We start from the raw sequence: 22,294 nt of genomic DNA, 5'->3' as shown, positions 1-22,294 counted from the left end.
AAAAGCTCGAGGGTTTAACTCTCTGATCCGTGTCCACACTCCTCTGTTGTTTCCTCTCATGTTGGCACCATTATCGTAGCCCTGACCTCTCATGGTCAGTTTTCACAATTCCGATATCTTCCAGCTTTTTAAGAAGCACATTTGTCATACTAGCTCCCATAGTATCATCAATGTCAATAAATTCTAGAAAATGTTCTCTGACAGTCAGGTTCTGTTGTTGTTACAAAACGCACCATTAAAGTCATTTGTTCCGTATGGCTGATGTCAGGTGCAGTCCAGAATAACAGAGTAATATCTTGCTGACTTCAAATCTGCCACAATCTTCTGTTTGACTTTTGTTGCCAGTAACTGTCTGATCCCATTTTGAATTGTTTTTCCAAGGTAGTGGTGTGTGTACATTTCTTGGGTGGTGACTCTTCTTAAGATGCTCCTGGAGTACAGCAACAAACTCAGCCATCAGCTCCACAATTTTAAGGAAGTTTCCATTGTTTGGCACATTCAGCTGATCTGAAGTGCCACGCAGTGCTAGGTTTTGGGTAGCGAGCATTCTCACAATGGCAATGAGCCTTTTCAGAACATTTTGCCAGTAAAGAGACTCTGATGCAATCTTCTGTTGATGCTGATCATCTATGGCGGCCTTTAACCTTAGTCTCATCTCAACCTCTTTCCACCTATGGAATGCTCTCTGGTGATTTGCTGCCTTCTCATGGCATGCCAGATTTCTAGCCAGATTTTTCCAGTCCTTTGTTCCTGTAGAACCCAATCTGGTTGGAACATTAGACTGGAAGAGTTTGCAACGAAAACAGTAGGCAGCATTCTGGGTTTTTGAGTACCTAAGCCATGGCCTCTTCACTTTGTCACCATTGGGGATTTCACGCCAGTAATGTGTTGGATGGAAACTTCTATTTTCATTGTCTTTGGGGAACATGAAGTTTTTCACTTGCTGTGGCCCATGCAGTACAAGGAAGTCCCTCAGGCTACTGCTCAAGTGGGTCCACAGTCCTGGGTCATCTAGACTTAAGGAACTAAACTCAGCAGCAGCTGTTTCTTGCACCTCCACCACACTCTTCTCTGATCTACACTTTTCTTCAGGAATGTGCCTGGTTACATCCATTTGAGACGGAGATATGGATGCTGCAGTAGCTGCCAGGTCACCTGCATTCTGACTAACTGGAAGATCAGGCATCTCCTCACCACTTATATCCTCACTGGGGCCGGAAGGCTCACCGTGAACATTTGTGTCTATGTATCTCAGGAGTGCTCCTTCCTGCTTAGATAGAAAAGCTTCCTTTGCTTTCTTTCTTTTTCTGAATGCTGCCCCAGAGGGGCATTTTCTTTTTTCACTCATGACTGCTGTTCTGTGCCAGCTATAGTGGCTCTCAACACTCAGTTGAAGGGGACAAATAAGCAGGCTGGTAGCAGGGCCTGAGTGAGGGAAGATATCAGCGTCTTAAGGGCCTAACTGGCTCCTTATACTTCAGTTGACTGCCTGTTCTCCTCAAGTGGGTTCAGGGAAGCAGCAGGAAACAGGAAGCTCCCTGAGAAGCTGGTGTTAATCAGTTCAAGTTCCTCGGGGTGCTAGAGAGGTACTTAAGAGGGTCCTCCTCCTCTCTCTCCCTGCAGCTCCTGCTGCTTTCTGTTATTCCCTCTCACCTTTTCTCCTGCCTGCCTGTTATGTCTCTTGTGCCCTCCTTCCTCCAGCGCAGCACTCCACCATCTCTGTGCATCTAGAGCAGAGAGAATACATGTGCACCAGCAGCAGACACAATTTTCTACACTTTGGGTCCTAGTGGCGCCCTCCCCCCCACAGTCTGCCACCTGACGTGGCCACCCCAGTTGGCCTCATGGTAAGGCCTGTCCTGTCAGAGACACTGAATAGCTACCAGGTACCAGTAAACAAACATTAAAACTATGTTGCCTTAATCTTGTTAATAGCTTAGAAGCCTTAAAATTGCAACCATACTGCAAACAATTCCTACTTTGAAGAAAGGTTCCATTTTATAACTCTAAGGTCTCTCTAGAGAAGATATTCCCTTACCACAGTCTCTAAGGGGCCACAAGGACTCCTTGTTGTTTTTGTCCTTACCACAGTGACTCCTGGACCAAGATTTTAAAAATGAGTACCTGAAGTTGGGTCCTAAATCTATATTTAGAAGCTTAACTTTAGATTTCTATTTTTGAAAGTGTTGGTCTTAGCTTGTAGTTGACACTACCTAATGGTGAAATTCTTCCCTATGCATGATTTAAATCCCGGTCAGCCTTAGGGATGACTAAAATCGGACATGGGCCTTCTACTGGCCTTAATCCCAGGAGTGAATTTCACCCTGTTCTCAAGATAAAAAAATTGTACAAAATATCCCTATACACCACCATGTTTGATTCATGTCACAGCTGCCAAAGAATAAAATCTACAGTACTGGCTGCCAATCTGTTCTGTGTCTATTTGGATTACAGACACACATGGATGAGTAGGTGGCAAAGTCCCAACTATCTTCCCATGTCTGCTGCAATTTACTGGTAAACAATAGAAAATTAAAAGTGAGAAGTTATATTATGCCTGCATACCTCAGGTGTGTCATGAGTCATGCTCTTTGAAAGCCAGGTGGTTTCAGTCACCCATAATAGACTGCTATATAGCCTAAATTCTTAAAACATGTTATTGCCTTTATAGATTTTTTTAAAAAAAAGTTAAAGGTCTTGTTTCTAACAAGCCTCAACCAGTACAGTTGCATGTACTGTCAAATTTGTTGGCCAATCAGATTTTCCCATATAGCCAGTCTGTTTCTTAATGAGTGATGAGTGCTCTGTGACCCTACAATACATTCCTATCCAGTCAGTCTTTTGTTCCCCCATCTCTCTCTCTCTCGCTCATTCTTTCATGGGATATCAGCACCAAAGTGGTAAAGTTAAAAATTACATTAGAGGACTATATTCTACCACTTTTACTCATGCAGAGAAGTACCTTACAAAGGAAGTAGGCCTGTTGATTTTAATGAGACTACTTGTGTGGTAAGGTACAAATCAACACGAGTAAGGCTGGTACAATCTGATCTAAAGAAGGTAAATAATGAACACAAGGCAAAATTGGAATCTAGAACACAAACCCTTTCAAATTTCAGGGACTTTTGAATTCAAACTCTCAGGTCAGGACCTATTCCTACAGTTCTGATTGCAATTAGATCCACAAATAGAATGGGCCTATTTGCCCAGTTAGATGTAGGCAAAATCTCAGAAAAATCTCAGAAAACCTAACTCTCAAGCAATTTCAAACAAAAGCCATAGTCTAAACCTAATGTCAATTCAGTCCTTGAATACCAGAATGATAGCTGCTACATAAAGCCCATAGATAGATACATCTAGATTCAAATACTGACTCCTCAATCTATCTCTTAAAAAAACTGCTCCTAATTCACTGCCACACACAACTACTAGTTTGGCTTAAATTCATAACCATTCATGCAAACATTCTGCTTAGTTATGCAAGGTACTGAGGAGGTACCCAAAAGAGGTGTTCAGCACCCCACAAAATCAGGCTCATTATTGGCCAATTACATGAAATTATTCACAACATTAGTATTTCATCCACCTCTACATCTCCCCATACTTTCTGCAACAAAAAAAACTGAACAATAAGTGAACTCTGAACTAGATCTTCAGAGATTCTTCAGAGCATCACTTACTGAAGATTTGTGCCAAAAGCAAACAATATATGGCAAGTGGGAAACACCCTTTTTTAATCACAAAGGTTTTACATAGCAGGGATTTATACTGAAGTTTTTCTCAACATGCAATTACGTCAGAGTTGAAGGTGAATGAAAGAAGAAAAGCAGCAGTTAATTTCACCACATTCTGACTCAAGACATTCCCAGAGGCATTCCAACACTGCTATTGCAGCTACCTCTGTATCAAAATAAGGAAATAAAATAGTACTAATAGAAAAATATAACATTTAAGTTTGCAATTCTAGTCCCTATTCTGTGAATAGAGAAAGAGAGCAGCATAACCTGCAACTTTGTTTAAAAACTGTTTTGTGCACAGAATAGCAAAGAATTTTGAAAAGCTAGAAGAGTTCAAAAGACATGAACAGAAAATATTTTATAAGGCAATGAGCATCAGAAAAAGTCTGACTGCAAATGAGTTAGCTGATTATGAAAATCCCACATCCTTTGGTTATTCATTCAATATACTAAGATGGATCAGTGAAAACAGAAAGTTATTACTTTTAACACTGGAGGCTGCAATTTCATTCGCTGAAGTAAAAAAGTACTAAGTAAAAAAAGAAATTGTGTCTGTTGAGAGTTCCAGGAGAGGGAAATGAACCACCAGAGCTCATGTGGAGGAAAGGCAGTCTATGGAAAAATTGGTCTTGTGGTTAAGGAACTAAACATGGACTCTGAAGATGGGGGTTCAATTCCTGTCTTTGGTCCAAAGGTGTCCATGAGCTCCAGGGTAAATCACTTAACCTCTCCGTGCCTCAGCTTCCAATTTGTAAAATCAGAGCTATTAATACTTCCTACCAAATAGGGATGTAGTGAAGATAAGTTAGTTCATTTTTGTGAGGAGCTCAAATATTACAGTGATAGAGGCCAGACAGAAAAATATCTGCAAGGGAGAGCAAACCATGGACATGAATGGAAAAATCTGGAGGAAAGTCCAGGGAAGGGGACAAGGGGAACCACACAGCTTTCTGCCTTACTGCTTGGGAAATTTCACAGGATTTGGCCCATTCAGAAGCTCACTTATCTTTCCCAACTCTGACAATGCAATTCTCTCAGATTTTTTTGAAGTGGTGAATGCCTATCAACTGGCATTGCAGTCATAGGAGGAGATGCCTTGCCATCTGTTTATGGAACATCCTATTTTCACACCTTGCTCAAAAATGAGTGTTCACCAATACAGTTTTTAAATTTGCCCACAAAAAAAAAATCCAGGAGCAGTTTTTGTCTACAAAACATTTAAAGAATTTACTGAAACCACTATTATATTACAGAATTATATAAAAACAGACGTTTATGAATTTTGGATATCTGCTAGCTTAAAAAAAGGATTTCTTAAACACAATTATTTGGCTTTTCAACCCAAAGTGTGTCCCCAATTTTAGACTTGTCCTTTGAGCTGAAAGGAAACTAATGTTTCCACTGAACTACATATTGGGGAAGATTCCAACTGGGGGGAGGGATAGCTCAGCGGTTTGAGCATTAGCCTGCTAAACCTAGGGTTGTGAGTTCAATCCTTGAGGGGACCATTTGGGATCAGGGCAAAAATTGGGGATTGGTCTGCCCTGAGCAGGGGGTTGAACTAGATGACCTCCTGAGGTCCCTTCCAACCCTGATAGTCTATGATTCCATGAGAAGAAAATGTTGCCAGTGCCTCAGCTCACAAGAATACAGCCTTGGCTTCAACCTTCAGTTAAAAGCAGCTGGCACTGTGACCATACTTTAAAAGATTCAGAATTAAAATTGGAAACATTGTGAACAACTTTAAGAAGTGAAATTTTGAAACATATTCTCCTGAGGTTTATTTCTCTAGCTGTTGATTTTTTTAAGCTTTAATTTGAATAAAGAGTCCAAATAAAATAGCTCAGTGGTTTGAGTATTGGCCTGCTAAACCCAGAGTTGTGAGTTCAATCCTTGAGTGGGCCATTTAGGGATCTGGGGCAAAAATTAGGGATTGGTCCTTCCAACCCTGATAGTCTATGATTCTACACGTACAGCTTACGTAACCTTTATGGGAACTCCACATTCAAAAAGCGTGGAATTGACTTGCTCTAAGAACTGCAACTTTCAGTTCATGAAGTTCTAACACTTAATGCCCCAAATGGTAAATGTGCAAAAATAACAAATATGGGTTTATATTCAGAGAGAAGGGAAGCGATGGATTCACTTTTCAACTGAAATGAGTCTATTATGAGTGTTGAGCAAAAATTTTTGTCTGAAACTTTTTCAGCAAAATATGTGGAAACACCAAAATGTTTTGTGAATTCATGTCAGTTTTGCTGAATTGTTCAGTTTGGAAAAAAAAAAAAAAACAACACAAATTTTGGAAAGGTAAAAACATTGCATTTTGATATTTTTGGAATCAGGCATTTTGATAGTTTGTAATCAAAATTACTTGTTGCTTCTAAATTTCTTTTGATTTGCAGCAACATTTTGTTAAATTCTTTAAACGAGGATGCAATAAATTTGGGGGTCCTGATTCTCCAGCTGCGGAATATGAGTGATTTCCATTGATTACAATGGGAGTTATGCATATACATTAGCCCTTCTATGAAAACTAAGATAAACTAAAAATGGAGGGGTTGATGGCCACAATTGTCTGGCTATGCCGAAAGGACAGGAGACATTTGACATCGGTTTAATCAGGCCACAACTTTATTATTAGATGTCTGGGACTGCCCAGCAGATAACAGTGTACAGTGCAGGTAACCCCCATGTTTATTCCATAATTACCCAGGGGCTTTTACTAGCTCCCCCTCTTTTTCCATCAAGGTCCCTCCAGCAAACCCATTGCCGGGACCTTACCAACCATTCCCACTTCGTAGGAAGGTTAAGGTAGGCTATAAGAATGGGGAGTTGGCTCCCTGCTGTACCAATCATAGGAGTCCCCAACATCCCCCACTTTCGTTCCTTTAATGAACACCTCTTTTTAAGTCCTTTTCCAAGAAATTTATCCGGTCACTGTATACCTTTCCTATGGAGTACCTGCAGCGGACATCTGCCCTACACTTAAATAATGAGTTGCGACATACGTCCTACCACCCGTCATGCCATGCATGAACAGAGCCCTTCCTGAAACCCGCTGTGGGGAAGGTGAAAAAACCCCAACTGGACCCAAGCCAATATCATGGCAATGGAAAAATTCCTTTCACAACCCCCCTAAAAAAGGGTTGGCTAGCGTAATGCCTACAGCGGATGTTGACCAAACCCAGTATTTTACCACCTAAAAGGGAGGGAGAGTAGGCCCTGCCTCAGCCTTGGTCTGTGTAAAAAGGAAGGCTCCCAGCACCACGCTGTTCCTTTTCAAATCCTGCATTCCCAGGGGATGAGTCAGCGCCCACTCTGCCCCTTTTGCAGCAGTTTTCACCCCGCCTGCCCGCAATAAAGCACTGTTCCCTTCACTCGGCCAGACCAGCCGAAAAAAACCCCTACTTAAAGCTGCAGGGTGGTCATTCTCCCAGTTAAATAAAGTTGGGGGAAGCCAGAGAGAGTTCCCTTTTAAAAATATTGACCTTTCAAGCTGTTGATCCATGAACTAAACAGATTACCATTCCCATTTGATTGTCATTTACAACTATTGACTTACTGATACCTTGCCATTATACAGGTACATATTCATAATTTTTCATTTTGATTTGAGCATGGATCCTGCTGTAAAGGGGACCTGATCCTCAGCTAGTGTAAGTCTGCATAGTTCAGCTGGAGTCAATGGAATTACACTGATTTATACCAGCTGAGGATATGGCCCAGGATCTCTGCCAAAACATATTAATGTCCACATCTGTATTTTTTTATGAATCAGATCCTAAAAAAATTGCATATGTTTCTAATTTTAAAAGACTTATTCTACTCTAGTGCTTTTAGAAAATAAAAATGTTCTTGTATTGCATGAGACAAATTCTGCCCACAGTTATGCTGGTGTAAATCTGGAATAAATCCATTGAGTCTGATGGAGTCACTCAGATTTACACTTACATAATTTAGTGCAAATTTGGTCCCATGGCTTTATTATTATGAAAATTCAATGATTAAATCATCACTGCAAATTGCCATTCTTGTGACAAACTCAAATTTAATTCCGACTCCAGCATGCATACACTGTACATGCAGCTCCTCGTATGCCACATAAGCAGACCTCTTAATTTTAGTAGGAAAAGCAATGTCTCTCATTTAAAAATCATCCCTTTCAACTCAAAGGCTGTTTGTTTATTTGCTATTACAGCTACAAGAATTACATTATTATGTCTTTAGGCTCTTGAGAAAAGAGTTTTAACAGCAATATATACTTCGTATGTAAGTTTCTGAAATCAAAATTAATCTGACTCTAAAATATCATTATTAAAATGTTGCTCATGCACAAAAATATGTAGTAGAATAGAGCTGTTACACCCATAATTTACAGTTTGAAATGTATAACTAAGAAGTATGGGGGAAAAAACCAACCCCTCATGAACTACCAGAACTAAGGTGAAGGAGTTCCCTAGAAATCTACATACTTGTGGTCCAAGTGTTTTCAAGTTAAACTGTTGCATGCTAACTTCAATTTTCCTCTGACATACTAATATTCCTACTTGTCTCTTGTTTCTCTCTTATGTTCACAATTAGCTTTTGATATAAGTTTGAAGCTAAAAAAATGTCCTACAGGGAACATAAACTGAATTAAATTATACTGAATTTGAGGTTTAACATTACTTCAGCTGACTGAAAAAATTGGTTTCTATGTATCATACTCTTTGCTTTGGAAAGGGGGAGTCTGTTTAAGATATGTCTTGTCCCATGTATTGATGAGTCTCCTGGGAGCTCTTAAATTCTGGAGGCTGAAACCATCTGTTCACTCTAATACCGGGTACAGTGTAAACTTCCCTTCACTCTCAGTTATCATCAGCTTCATTGACCACTGACATAGTCATGTCATCCCTAGGGGTTTATCACCACTGGAACTACTTCTGAGCAACATTTTTAAAACTGTGGTAAAATTTTCACAGCAATTCTAAAGAAGATTAGATTTTTGTTACAGTTAGACAAGTACATTCCTTTAATCTTTTACCATTGGTGAAATCTGAATCTAAATAAATGTGAAGGGTTAACTAATATTTTCTGCTAATCCCAGTTCATTTTACTTATCTTTAGATCTACTTTATCTATCCAATGAGATGTTATGGACCAGACTCACTGGACCACTCTGCTCCAGAGTGCAGTTAAAATACAGCTGAAACCACCCATATCTTCTCATTTAGTTCTATACTACCACTATCCAGAGGTGGTGGCTGGAGTGAGGTGTGCCTCAGTTATGTTCAGTCCCTTGGGAATCATTGTTAGCCAGCCTCGGTTAGGATAGCTCCCAGGTTGCTCTCAAGTACACTGAGACAGAGCTCAGTAGAGAATATGGAAGTGGAACAATGCTGCCACAGAGAATCTATGCCTTATCACTTTCGAAGCCTGGACAGAAATATTAATTATTGCCATGAATGCTATTCCCATTATAGCACTAAGCCACTTAAAAATCCACCAATGAACCCCTCTTGACAGACATCGTCCTCGCATCGAGGGATAGCCGAAGAAGACCCATTGTAAAACATTTTTATTATTTCTATTTTTAAGATCAATAAGACATTCCACCATGTTAATTTTTACTTGGATTATTACTCTTCTTAGTTATTAAATTCACTTAACCTTAGGCCTTATCCATCACACCAAGACATGCTCTTATTGACCAATGCTTTTGCCCAATGTGATTCAAAAACTCAAAGGCTAAATCTCAGACAGTATTCATTCCAGTTTATCTCCATAACATCTTAAATGAATTCTAACAAGAATATTACTTAAAAATCTTGCAGAACAGTCCAACAATCATGCTAAATGCCAATGTCTTTTTGTGCAAAATAAATTTATAAAAATGACTGGCTTTACAGATATTATGCTTCCTGCGTGGTACACTCAAACTGGTCAGTAGTCTTGTAACATATCATTTCTTTCAGAAACGTATCACTGTCCAGGTATAACATCCAATATCCACAACTTCAATATCACAATTAATATAAAATCTAAATAGAAACTGAAGAGAAGCCACTTCTCATAAACTAGACCATCATGGGCCTGATTCCTCTACCTTACAGAATACAGGCTGCAGGCCACTTGGCAAAATGTCTCCTGCAGTCAAGCCACTGTCAACTTCTGTTCTGCTAATATATCAGGATCTAGCTGGCACAGCCTGCAAAGTGAGTGGAGCTAGTCAGGGAGAAGGTGGGGCCAGGCTAAGCCATCTAGGGCAACGTCTGCTTGTAGAGCTCCTATGAAGAATCAGTGAGAATTTAAAACAGTCTTCCCCCATTCTAATCCCTGAGGGAGGAAGAAGATGGTAATGCCTCCTAAACTACCTGACGGGAGTACCCCTGCAGGCAGAATGGGGTCAAATTGCATATGTGTGATCATATGGGTGAATCAAGCTCGTAGCTTTCTTCTTTCCTATGGCCATAGTGCATTATTATAATATTTGTTTATTTTTATTTTGTTTGAACTCAGATTGTGGATTAAAATAAAACACATACATCTTTACAAAATGAACATAAGATGCCTTATTATTACTCACATTTACTTTCAAAAGCCTATTGTCAAATGAATACCCAATTAGTTATTTTTCCCTTAGGAAGTGGTCTATATCATGAGGTTTTCACTTTATGATAACCTATCCCGAAGGTCCCACACTAAAACCATTATTCTTCTGCATCAGGAGGCCTGACTGGGATTAACTTTGAAATCACTTTGTATGTGAGACAGCCTCCCACCAGGGGTATGATTTGCTACATTTGCGGCACTCCCAGCGTATGCCGACTTGGAAAGAAAGATCAAATATGATATTTATCAGTGCTCTGGAATACAACAATATGATATAAATTACACTGGCAACCAAACAAAAAAGTCTAAGACTAAAACTTTGTCAAAACTGGAATTACATATGTGCCTGAAAAGTAAACAAAAATCTGCTTTACACACCCAGGACAGACGAAAAGAATCTGACAAACAGTTGAGAACTCTGCTACTTGTAAATCACAGAAGAAACTTATTGAAATAACATACAACTTTAGCTGAACAGCACTTGCTAATTACTCACAGCACAACATGAAAACATCAAAAACACAGACCTCTGCTAAATTTTCATGTGAAACAGAACTAAAGTTTTGGTGGGTTTTTTTGGGTTTTTTTTTTTTTTTAAGAGAACCCTTATTAGCAGGAGAGAGGAAACTGGGACCAGAAGTAGTTAGAATATGTATGCTAGGTGCTGTTCCATTGCTACTATACAGGGTGTGTGTGTGTACACATTATACACACATACATTATATAAACACATGATATAACATTTTAAGTTGAATCAGAAAAAATAATGATTTTAATTGTATTTTGATAAACAAGTTTGGTTTTGTTCAGATGCTGACTGGTACCACACTGTTCAGAATAACCTTTTTATTTTACTACCATTGGGTGTTAAATTTCACAATCTGATGTAGAGTTTTAACACTTTCTTTTTTAAAAAAAACAGAAACCATTAAATAGGAATATCACTAACTCAATATCACCTTACAGTCATTATGTACAATGAATACATACTTTCAATTAACAAGAAATTACTGTCATGAGGAAAATATCTATTCTGGAGATGTGAGTCTCATCAAGTCAAGTCACTAAATCTTATACATCCATTTATAAAATTACAATTAATTCATGTAATTTTCCATTTTTTGATGACAGATACCAGAATCATCAGAAAAGTAATGTAGGAAACTTCAACAAGGGCTTGATCCTGCAAATTGTTACTCATGTGAGTCCTCCTTGCACCCATAAACACTCCCACTGAAGTTAATAGAACTGTTCCAGTGAGGAAAGCGCCACTTACGTTATAAAAGTTTTGCACACTTAAGCCCAGGCGCCTGATTTTCATGTACGTTAACGCCGCTTGACACGGCCAGAGTGGTGTAAAGTGCCCTTAGTTTAAATAAGAATCAAGCCCAATGTCATAATCATAGGGCCACTGCCCTATTTTGAGCTATATGTTAAATATAACTTACAAGGCAAGAATCTATAAGTGGCTACTCATTGAACATATAATTGACAAGTAATGACAATATAATACTCATAGTTGAAAATAATTAGCATAATAAGCCACATTTTTCTATTCTTAAACTTCATGGAGACAACCTAGGATGTCGTCTGTCATATTTGAGTCAGAATGGAATTGGTGTATGAGAAGATTGCAGCTTTCTTACCAAGCATGTACTTCTCAATTTAAATTTTCACAAAAATATAATATTCATTTATTAGCATCACTTTTTCATGCACATGAACATATCAGATTCCTATGGGATGCAATATCTAAATTGTGCCAAGTATTTTAAACAACAGACATTCATTTTTAATCTGAAAAAAACATTCTGAAGTGAGCTGTAGCTCACGAAAGTTTATGCTCAAATAAATTGGTTAGTCTCTAAGGTGCCACTAGTACTCCTTTTCATTCTGAGTTCTTATATTGGCTTTCCTAGCTGACGTAACATGGCAGGCTAACTCCAGTTTAAAGTTTACTGCTAGAGGATATCATTCTTATCTACTAGTGACAGGAATCCATTATTCACAAGAAATCCACAAGAGTGGATGCAAATTACTTGGAAAAGAGCACTTTGGACCTATATATTATGAAATAGGTTCTTAAAAAATTAAGCTGCTACAAATTGAAAAACCCAAGAACTTATACTGGGTGAAGCATCATAGTTCCAAAAAATTGCACATCATTCTAATCCCCTGTGGCACATAAGAAAATTTGACATTGTTACTTAGATAAATTTCAAGACACACATCTATGAATACAGTTTAAAATTAAAACATTAGACTGCAACTTGAAATAGATATAAAAGATCATTTCTCACCCCTCAGAATAAAACTGGAACTTTCGTTTATAGGAATGGCTATGCCCATATACCCTCCTCATCATCCTGCGTGCCAGATATTAGGAGATTCACAGAGAAGATGTTAGCATTGGAATGAAAGAAGAAAAGGTTAGTTACCTTGGTGCATGTTAAGGCACAGTGATCTTGGCTATTAAAAGCATGAGTTACAAAGAAAAAAGTTTTGCACTTTTAAGCAGCAAAAACAACTGAACAATAGTTTTCTGTAGATCAGAGAATCTGCATCTGTAGCAACCAGAATAAGAACAATGAAGTAAAACATTCTTCCCACCCAGTTAAAATTAAATCCAAAAGTGGATTATAAAATTAAATTTTAGAAGATTATACTTTTTTAAAAGCTGATTGTTTGCAGACGATGTGAATTCATGCTTACTGCAGAAACACTTTAAACCTCATAAGTAAGCAAAGAAGTAATTACTATAATCAAACAGCTTCACATTCTGTAAGGTTAAAGGATACAATAAAAACTGCTGAGGTATCAAAAATCTCTTTTCAGTGAAGTACACTTTTCTAACATATAATCAATCAAATATATTATTTAACGAAGCCTTAAATACGGTATATTGCTAGAATACTATAAGACAGTTTCTTTGCTCTTTTACAGTTATTATGGTAGGGTTTTTTTGCTTGTCTCAGTGACAGTTGCTCATGGAATTTTCATAAACTCATATTTTAAAAAATCATTATTTGGGATACTGCTGTAACGAAAAAAGATGTTCTTTCCATTTATTATAGGCTTGAGGTAAAAAGGTTCACCAGAAGAATGAAATGTTCCTCCCCGAGTATGTTTATTTGCAGATTTCAGTTTTTAGTATGTTCCTTAATCTCTCTGCTCAGAGATGTATATATATGTACACATGCTACACTTGTCTCTCTGGACTTTCATCCTGAATGCAAGAGTTAGATATGTATGAATATTGGGAGGAAGATAAAACAAGGAATAATATATAATTTTACCTGGCCTTTTTTTTACATGATACTCAGATACCTATGTAGACAGACAAGCATATACCATGTACATGTAATATGTGTTTCATTTAATTTAACATTTCAAAACAAATAAAATCTTATATTTTATATCCACCCATTTATATTTTAGAAATTAAAAAAAAATACATGGAACTTTTCAGTTTCCTAACATTGAAAGCTAGCTGGTGTAATGTAAATTGCTGGTACTTAATTCAATTTAAAAAATAAATGAAATGAGTGGCAATTAATTATGATTGAAACAGACAGGAATTTTAGCATGAAAATATACACTGCCGGTATCACTACTGTTCCTAGTCCATTCTAGGAATTAAAAAAAGAGCTCCCAGATGTCAACTGTTATTAAAAACCAGATGTTAAGAAAGATGTCTTCCATGTTGCTGAATTAAGTAAAGAAATCTGACAGTCAAATATAAACTTAGCTATCATTTAACACAGAAGAAAAGTGGGCAAATTCCTTTAAAGTTAACTTGGAATATTTCTTAGTTTTAAGGTTTGCACAACTATAATAGGCAGTAAAGAAAGTGTAATGTCTGAATATTATTATTCTCAATGAAGGGCCAAAACTTGCAGAACTCCCATTTGGCTTGATGCTCCGAAGTGACAAGATATGAATAGGTCCCACTGAATTCTGGAGGAGTTACTCAGGCCATTCATTTTGACTGAAAGAAAAGGAGTACTTGTGGCACCTTAGAGACTAACCAATTTATTTGAGCATAAGCTTTCGTGAGCTACAGCTCACTTCATCGGATGCTCAAATAAATTGGTTAGTCTCTAAGGTGCCACAAGTACTCCTTTTCTTTTTGCGAATACAGACTAACACGGCTGTTACTCTGAAACCTGTCATTTTAACTGAATAATTTAGAAGTCATCAGGAGTTTTGCTAGATTAAGGCCTGAGGAAAGACTACATGATTTCACTCATATAGAGTAGTTTGATCCCATTTTATTCACCCAGGAAACACAAGTTATGTTAATCTTTGTTAGTAACTTAAAAAAAATAACTACAGAAATCAACAAACATAGGGAACTCCATGTTTACCAAGAACCTTCCTTAACCACATACAGCTGTTCTACTGTCCAGTCCAGTGATGGGCAATGTGGGCTGCACGTGGCCTGTTAGGGTAATCCGCTGGTGGGCCGCAAGACAGTTTGTTTATGTTGACCATCCACAAGCATGGCTGCCCACAGCTCCCAGTGGCTGCGGTTCGCCGTTCCCAGCCAGCGAGAGCTGCGGGAAGTGATGCGGGCCGCAGGGACATGCTGGCGGCCGTTCCCCGCAGTTCCCATTTGCAGGAATGGCACACCGTGGCCACTGGAAGCTGCGGGCGGCTGTCCCTGTGGACGGTAAATGTAAACAGACTGTCTCGCGGACTGCCAGCGGATTACCCTGACAGGCTGTAGGTTGCCCATCACTGGTCTAGTCCATTGTTAATTTTCAATAGGCAAATATTAATTTCTTCTTTAACTCTCTCAAAATTAAGAATTATGGCCTAAATTCTGTTCTGAGAATGCCGATGGACTTCAAAGGCAAATATACCCATGTACCTGAGAACAAAATTTGGGATTTTCAATAAAGAAAAGAAAAGGGATACAAACATGGAAAATGTTCACTCCTTACCTCCATAACATGGAATTAAACTCCCATATTCTGCCCTCCCTATATGTGTGTCTCTCTTTTTGAAATAGAGAAAGCAAAATATCAAAATTTGGAGAATGACCTCACCCAGAGCCAGCGCTAGACATAAGCAGACTAAACAATTGCTTAGGGCCCTGAGCAGCTCAGGGTGCCCCCTATTAATTATTAGTATTTTGGGGAGGGGGAAAAATATTCCTGAGGGGTCCCCAAATGGGCTAGCCCTGGCACAGATCTCACCACACGTTAAGCTGTGGGGGTCATTTTCTGGTTTGTTGGAAAATGTGTGTGCTCCTTTAAGGGCTAGAGAAATAAGTGACTTTTTGCTGAAGCTGCAGACCAGGTCAGTGTGGGGATGCTGAGCCATCCCTGCAGGTTCAACCTGAAGCAGAAAAGGGCTTTTCCTCAACCAGGCAGAGCAGCACCCACCCTCCCACGCTTGGGTTTTGTCAGAATTTGCTGTGGGCATTGTGCTAGTCACTCCTTTCTTGGGAGCCTGGGAGGAATTTTTCTCTTACTTCCAGATTGGCCAAAGCAAAGTGTGTGTGGGGGGGGGGAGGGTTGCCTTCCCCACAGCAGGTTCATCTTAGATTGGGTGAACATGGAATGGAAGTTAGGCTATGATGTTGCAATTTATTATGTAAATATATGGCAGATGTCCAGTGCAGGTACTCTGTAGGGAAAGGCTACAGTGATGAGATAAAGTGGGCTGGTAGAGGATCTAAAGGAGGTATTCTTTAAAGAGGAGGAAATGGGAGAAGAGGCGTTTTGGGACTCCTATGACTGATATGGCAGGGAGCCAACCCCCCTCATTTATAGCTCCCCTCCCCCCCTTAATCCACATTCAAGGGGAGAGAGAGTGAGGTTGCAGCAGGGCTGGATTAATCTTTTGTGGGCCCAGGCAACCGGACCATGGCCATGACCCCTGCTCTCCCCCAAGGCCCCACCCCACTCAGCCTCTTTCCCCCAAGGCCTCACCCATGCTCCACCCCGAGTTCCCACTCCCGCTTGGCCTTGTCCCTGCAAGGCCTTGCCTGCCACTCGCACGGGGGTGAGAGGGCAGAGAGGAGTGAGCAGCAGGCAGGGCCTCAAAGGGAAAAGGCCAAGTGGAGGTGGGGCCTCAGGGCAGACAACAGACAGACAATGATGGAGTTTGTGGTTTTATGAGACACCACAGTTGAACTATTTCTTTATATGACAATTCCTTTCGCAGTGCTATTACAATTTTTGCATTGCAAAACTAAAACTACTGTACTGAGCTATGGTAAAAACTTATCATGTATATTATACTTGCTCACTATGCATATTCCTGTCAACAGTATTGCATACACATCAATAGGAGAATAGGTCCAGGTTGTGAACTATGGGTATGTCTATACTACCTGCCGGATCGGCGGGCAGTGATCGATCCAGTGAGGGTCGATTTATCACGTCTAGTCTAGACGCGAAAAATCGACACCCCCCGAGTGCTCTCCTGTCGACTCCTGTATTCCAACGGAGCAAGAGGCGCAGGCAGAGTCAACAGGGGAGCAGCAGCAGTCAATTTACCACAGTGAAGACGCTGTGGTAAGTGGATCTAAGCATGTCAACTTCAGCTATGTTATTCACGTAGCTGAAGTTGCGTAACTTAGATCGAGAGCTGCCCCTCCCCAGACAGTGTAGACCAGGCCTATGTAAGAAATACCTGAGGGTTAAGAAACTCCACAAGATTCCACCTGTGGATTTGTGCATAATATGATTGGCAAAATGCAGTTTTAGTGTGGTTATAGAATGATTTCTAGGGGCCAAATTTTACTCTTGGATTTATTCACATGACTACCACTGACTACAATACAGAGCCATTTGTATGTGATCTTATGTTAATAAAATCATATGTAGTTAGATTGAAACTGAAGTTTATTGCAGGTGGATTGTTACTGTATTCATTTGCCTTTTCTGATTGTTTTCAAAATTATGCTATTCAACTTTTCTATTGAATTCACCATTCTCTTTGTGTCTTCCCCTCTTTTTGAAAAGTTTGGTTCTTTTCACAAGCTTTGTCTATCTGTTCAGTTTTAATTTTAAAAAATATGTTTGCCACATAACTCAGATTGGCAACTGATTATCATAATCTTTTATAAAGAGAAAAGGAGGACTTGTGGCACCTTAGAGACTAACCAATTTATTTGAGCATAAGCTTTCGTGAACTACAGCTCACTTCATCGGATGCTGTAGCTCACAAAAGCTTATGCTCATATAAATTGGTTAGTGTCTAAGGTGCCACTAGTCCTCCTGTTCTTTTTGCGAACACAGACTAACACGGCTGCTACTCTGAAACCTTTTATAAAGAGTAAATTTATACAAATTGTTTGGAGGATTTCAATATGGGGGACAGGTCTCATGCTGCCACTAGTAAAGAAGTGACTTCAGAACTATTAGAAATCTTTTCCTCTTGTAGAGTCTGATCGTGTTTTTTAATCTAACAGAAAAAGGCATAACAAGATCCAATGGTTGAAAGCTGAAGCTAGACAAATTCACACTACACATAAGGCATCTTTTTTTTTTTAAAGAGTGAGGGCAATTAAACAGTGGAACAATTTACCTAAGAATATGGTGGATTCTCCATCATTTGCACTCTTTAGATCAGGATTGAATATTTTTCTAAAAGATTGGCCTAAACTGAAACACAAATTATGGGCTTGATGCACCTGGGTGAGGTTCATTGCTCTGTGATATACTGGAGATCAGACCAGTTGATCACAATGGCCCCTTCTGGCTTTCAAAACTATGAATCTATCAATATTAATAAACTTCCTCTTCCATCTTTTTCTTTTTCCTACATATGTTTTGTTGTGAGACACTTGCAACAAAATCTTATTTTGGGAAAGTTAATTTAGTTAACACTATAATCTATTATGCTGCACAAATGAGTCAAAAACTTTAGCTGGATTTTTATTTTTCTAACGGTAAAAACAACATCAGGCAAGTCTCAATTTACCTTGTCTAAAAATCTACGACAACATTATTGTGACTTAATTTACAGCTTCTCTAGAAAATAAATTGCATACTACATCTCTACTTCCTACCCCACACCCAGATTATGTACAGAAGACCCCCAGTATTTTATGATCAAAGACATATGCCCACCATAATTGGGCATATCCCCAATCTCAACATCTCTGAAAAAAATTATCTTAATTTATTCATTATATTAACTTTTGTGTCAATACTCATAATATTAAATTATGGCTTCTATGGATAATAGTGATGGACTGACCTAAAAATATTGGGTGCTGGTGTGTGGTTCAGACAAAAGCTGAAAATTTTTGTCCATTATCTGTCTCATTGGAGCCTCCTCCCTATGGTACCTTAATCTATCTCCAATATCCTGATGGTTTAAGATCTACAATTTTTGCCTTTGCTATTGTGCACTCTTTTTATCAGTTTCCCAGGATTACACTGAAGCAGGGGTGGCCAGCCTCAGCCTGAGAAGGAGCCAGAATTTACCAATGTACATTGCCAAAGAGCCACAGAAACATGTCAGCAGCCCCGCATCAGCTCCCCTCCCCCCTGCTCCCAGCACCTCCCGCCCACCCGCCCACTGATCAGCACCTCCCCCTCCCTCCCTGCACCTGCCGATCAGCTGTTTCATGGTGTACAGGAGGATGGGGGGGAGAGGGGAGGAGCGAGGACACAGCAGGCTCGGGGAGGGGGCAGGAAGGGGTGGAGTGGGGCAGGTCCTGTGGCAGAGCCAGGGGTTGAGCAGTGAGCACTCCCCAGAACATTGGAAAGTTGGCACCTGTAGCTCCAGCCCTGGATTCAGTGCCTATACAAGGAGTCGCTTATTAAATTCTGAACAGCCACATGTGGCTCCAGAACACAGGTTGACCACCCCTGCACTAAAGTGACAATCTCACTGATAAAATAATTGTAAATCTTGGCCCTGGTAAATTTAACACAATTACACAGAGGATAGGGATATTAAAAGGACCTATTTACCATTGTCCACACAAATTATATGTAAGATATGATTTTTCATATCCCTGTAATACCTAGTCACAGTGGTTTCTGTTAAAAACATGAGGACTGCTTCTGTACTATCTTACACCTTCTGTAATCATTTATGCTTGTGCAAAGTGGTGTAAAATGGTACCAAATCAGAACCATAGCACTTTACACTCACCTTGTAATTCCTTTGTTTAGATATAAATGATTATCCAAAGTTCAAGATACTGAAGAATCAGGATGACAGTGTTCAAATCAAAATATTCTACTATGAGCTAGAGTTTGATAACTCAATGAAGACAGATAAGTCAGTGCAAAAATGAGTCTATGATTCTTTGAAGTACACTGAGGTATATTGCCAGTCAACACATTATTGATGCATTATGGTGCAAACTGAAATTTTAAAATGCCCCAGCAATCGTTACTATCAGAGACTTGCACCAGAAGAAGTGTTAGTCTCTCATGTCAATGTGTACCATAGAGAGTCATTAATCTATGGATCTTTCAAACAATAAACCATAATCAAGCAATTTTGACTAATGTATGTGTATACATTAGCTGCTTTTCAAACCTTGATATTTCAGTTGGTTTATACATTTTAAAATGCTGAAAAGATACCAGCTCGCATTACAGATTAATGGCATCCAAAACTTTAAATCAAAAGCAAGTTTTCAATTATATACATGCAAAAAAAGCATCTGAAAGCCAACATATATCTTTATTTTTGCAGTGTTATTTACTAAAAATGGGTAATGATTGCATGCCACGTACATTTTGATAATCTATGTATAAATCTTTTAACTTGGCTTTACCACAACACTGCTGGCCATTGAGATCAGTCTAATGCTATTATGATGGCCCAGTGATTCTGATCTAGTACCTACTGAAATTAATAGCAAAACTTCAACTGACTCCTGTGTTGCCTGGTTGGGCCCTTAACTTGTTATGCTTGATGAGCTTGTATAAAATATATTTGTTATAATACTGAAGTGTATCTAAAAATTGATTTCACAACCATATTTCTCAGCTTCCAGATCTTTAAGGTCTATCTATCAACAGTAAAACTGTGGCAGCTGAATGGAACTCTACTAAAGAAGGCATTAGAAAAGGGGTATCATGTTAGCCATGGCTAAAATAATATGTATGTGAATTTTGTAACACATCAGGTGACTGAAAATTATAAGCCCAAATGACTGTTGCTATGCACATTGGGTACTCCTGTACACAAGTGAGCGCAAATTGAATGTAAAAGGCTCTCATTCTGATATGGTAGCATCCTGCACTCTGTAGTTCATTGGCATAAACAGCTACAAAAAAGCACAGAGCAAGAGTGAATCAGGCCTTATGTGTCTGATTCAAAAGCGAGCCAAGAAATCCCTTCATGAAGCTATAATACTGCAAACAAGGTATTTTTTCATTAACAACATTTTAGTATTTTTATAACATTCTTTATCTAAAATAAAATAATTCTAAAATATTAGCTGAGATAAAATCTCTTTTTAGATAAAAGCTCTCACAACACAGGTAACAGAAGAACCTAGATGAGTTAAGCCATTCTGCCTTTCTTACTACAAGAGACGACCCTACCTGACAAGGCTCATCACAGCTCCCTTTCATGTTGCATGCATGCTAAAAATTAACGTCTTAATGTGGGGTAAGTAAATGTGGTGATAACCTGCTCATCTCTTGAACTAGCTTTCTAAAGACTGATTTACAATCATATCTCCTTATTGTGTGTGGCTAGTGATGGTTCATTAAACATGTAACTACAAGTCCTGAGACATTGCAAACAATGATGCTTACATATATTAATTCCCTCAGAGCTATTTCTATTTCCTTTGATGTGCACGTTTACTTGCTTTGTAATAAAAGGTCTTTAAATTATACCTTTTAAACTCAGGAAATCTTAAATATTTATAACAACTCTGAGAATGTTTTATCTGTTAGTCACTTATAAGAAACTTGAAAGGTCAAATATATCTTAGGGCCCAATCCCACAAGCCTTCCGCACATAGAACAATAGTTGATTTAAGTGAGAGTTCTGTGCACGAATGACATGCAGAACTGAGCCTGTAACTGGAAAATGGGAAGAGACTGGCTGTGAAGATTCATTTGCAACTTTGGTGAATAGAGCTTTGGGAGCTTCATATTCTGGGGGTCTTTTTTATACTCAGAAAGTTGAATAAATCTTAAAAATTCCTTTAGCTTTAGCTACTGGAGTCACAGATATATTTTCAAATCTGTCCATGACAAAAGTGGTCACAATTAATAATGAGTCAGCAAGTTATAAGGAGGGCCTTAAAATAAGTTCCATAATTTGCCTATTTGTGTATACTTAAGATGCACCCAAATATAATAAGTAGGGCATATAGCTTGTGACCACTGACTTTATCACTCCCTTACTAACAATAATATGAATAAGATGTTTCACCATGTACTTATGTATTTTAAAGCTTTGTCACTAGATGAAGCAGAAATCCAAAGCTTCCTACAAGAAGCGGTCCATGAAATTAGATTTGCAATGCAAAAATTTATAATCTCCTTTGTAATGAAAGCCTATGACATGCTATCTCACGTATATAACCAATATTAGAAGTATCAGATATGCAATTTTTGTTATCAAGTTACTGTAAATTACGGAATGGAATTTTTTTTGCCTCTTTCAGCTGCTTTGTAAACCTACTTTAGACTGTGATGGTGGCAGTTAATTTTTCTACTAAGCAATGTAAGATAAATGTAAACCTCTATATAAGTACTGTATATCCTAATGCACACACTCTTGGGAAGTGATGGGAAGAAGTTTCTACAGCTAAACACAATCTCAAGAAATTCTTCCATATGTGGAAAAGACTCTGCAAAGCTGACATATAAATATAGATATATATAAATATACACACAGGACAGTATGTATACATTTATATCACATTCATTAAACCTCAAAACATAAAATAAATTTATTTCTCTAAGCAAAGGATAGGTATACAGAATCCATCTCCAGGAGGTAACATAGACAGTAAA

At 38.7% G+C, this 22,294-nt stretch overlaps 1 protein-coding gene across 8 annotated transcripts in view; it reads right to left on the bottom strand.

Moving 5' to 3' along the window:
• Window positions 1–22,294, bottom strand: part of ERC2 (ELKS/RAB6-interacting/CAST family member 2) — an 833,583-nt gene that overhangs the window by 161,884 nt on the left and 649,405 nt on the right. For all 8 annotated transcript variants that reach the window (XM_078853606.1, XM_078853612.1, XM_078853608.1 and 5 more), the window contains one exon: window positions 12,632–12,697. In XM_078853606.1, the coding sequence (XP_078709732.1) occupies window positions 12,671–12,697 (27 nt within the window). In that variant the 3' untranslated portion in view covers window positions 12,632–12,670. The remainder of the gene's footprint in view (window positions 1–12,631; window positions 12,698–22,294) is intronic.

The sequence above is a fragment of the Lepidochelys kempii genome, chromosome 7 (assembly GCF_965140285.1).
Source record: "Lepidochelys kempii isolate rLepKem1 chromosome 7, rLepKem1.hap1, whole genome shotgun sequence".
In the NCBI taxonomy this organism is placed as follows: domain Eukaryota; kingdom Metazoa; phylum Chordata; order Testudines; family Cheloniidae; genus Lepidochelys; species Lepidochelys kempii.
Note: the sequence above shows the minus strand (reverse complement) of the source record. Positions and strands in the feature narration are given on the sequence as shown.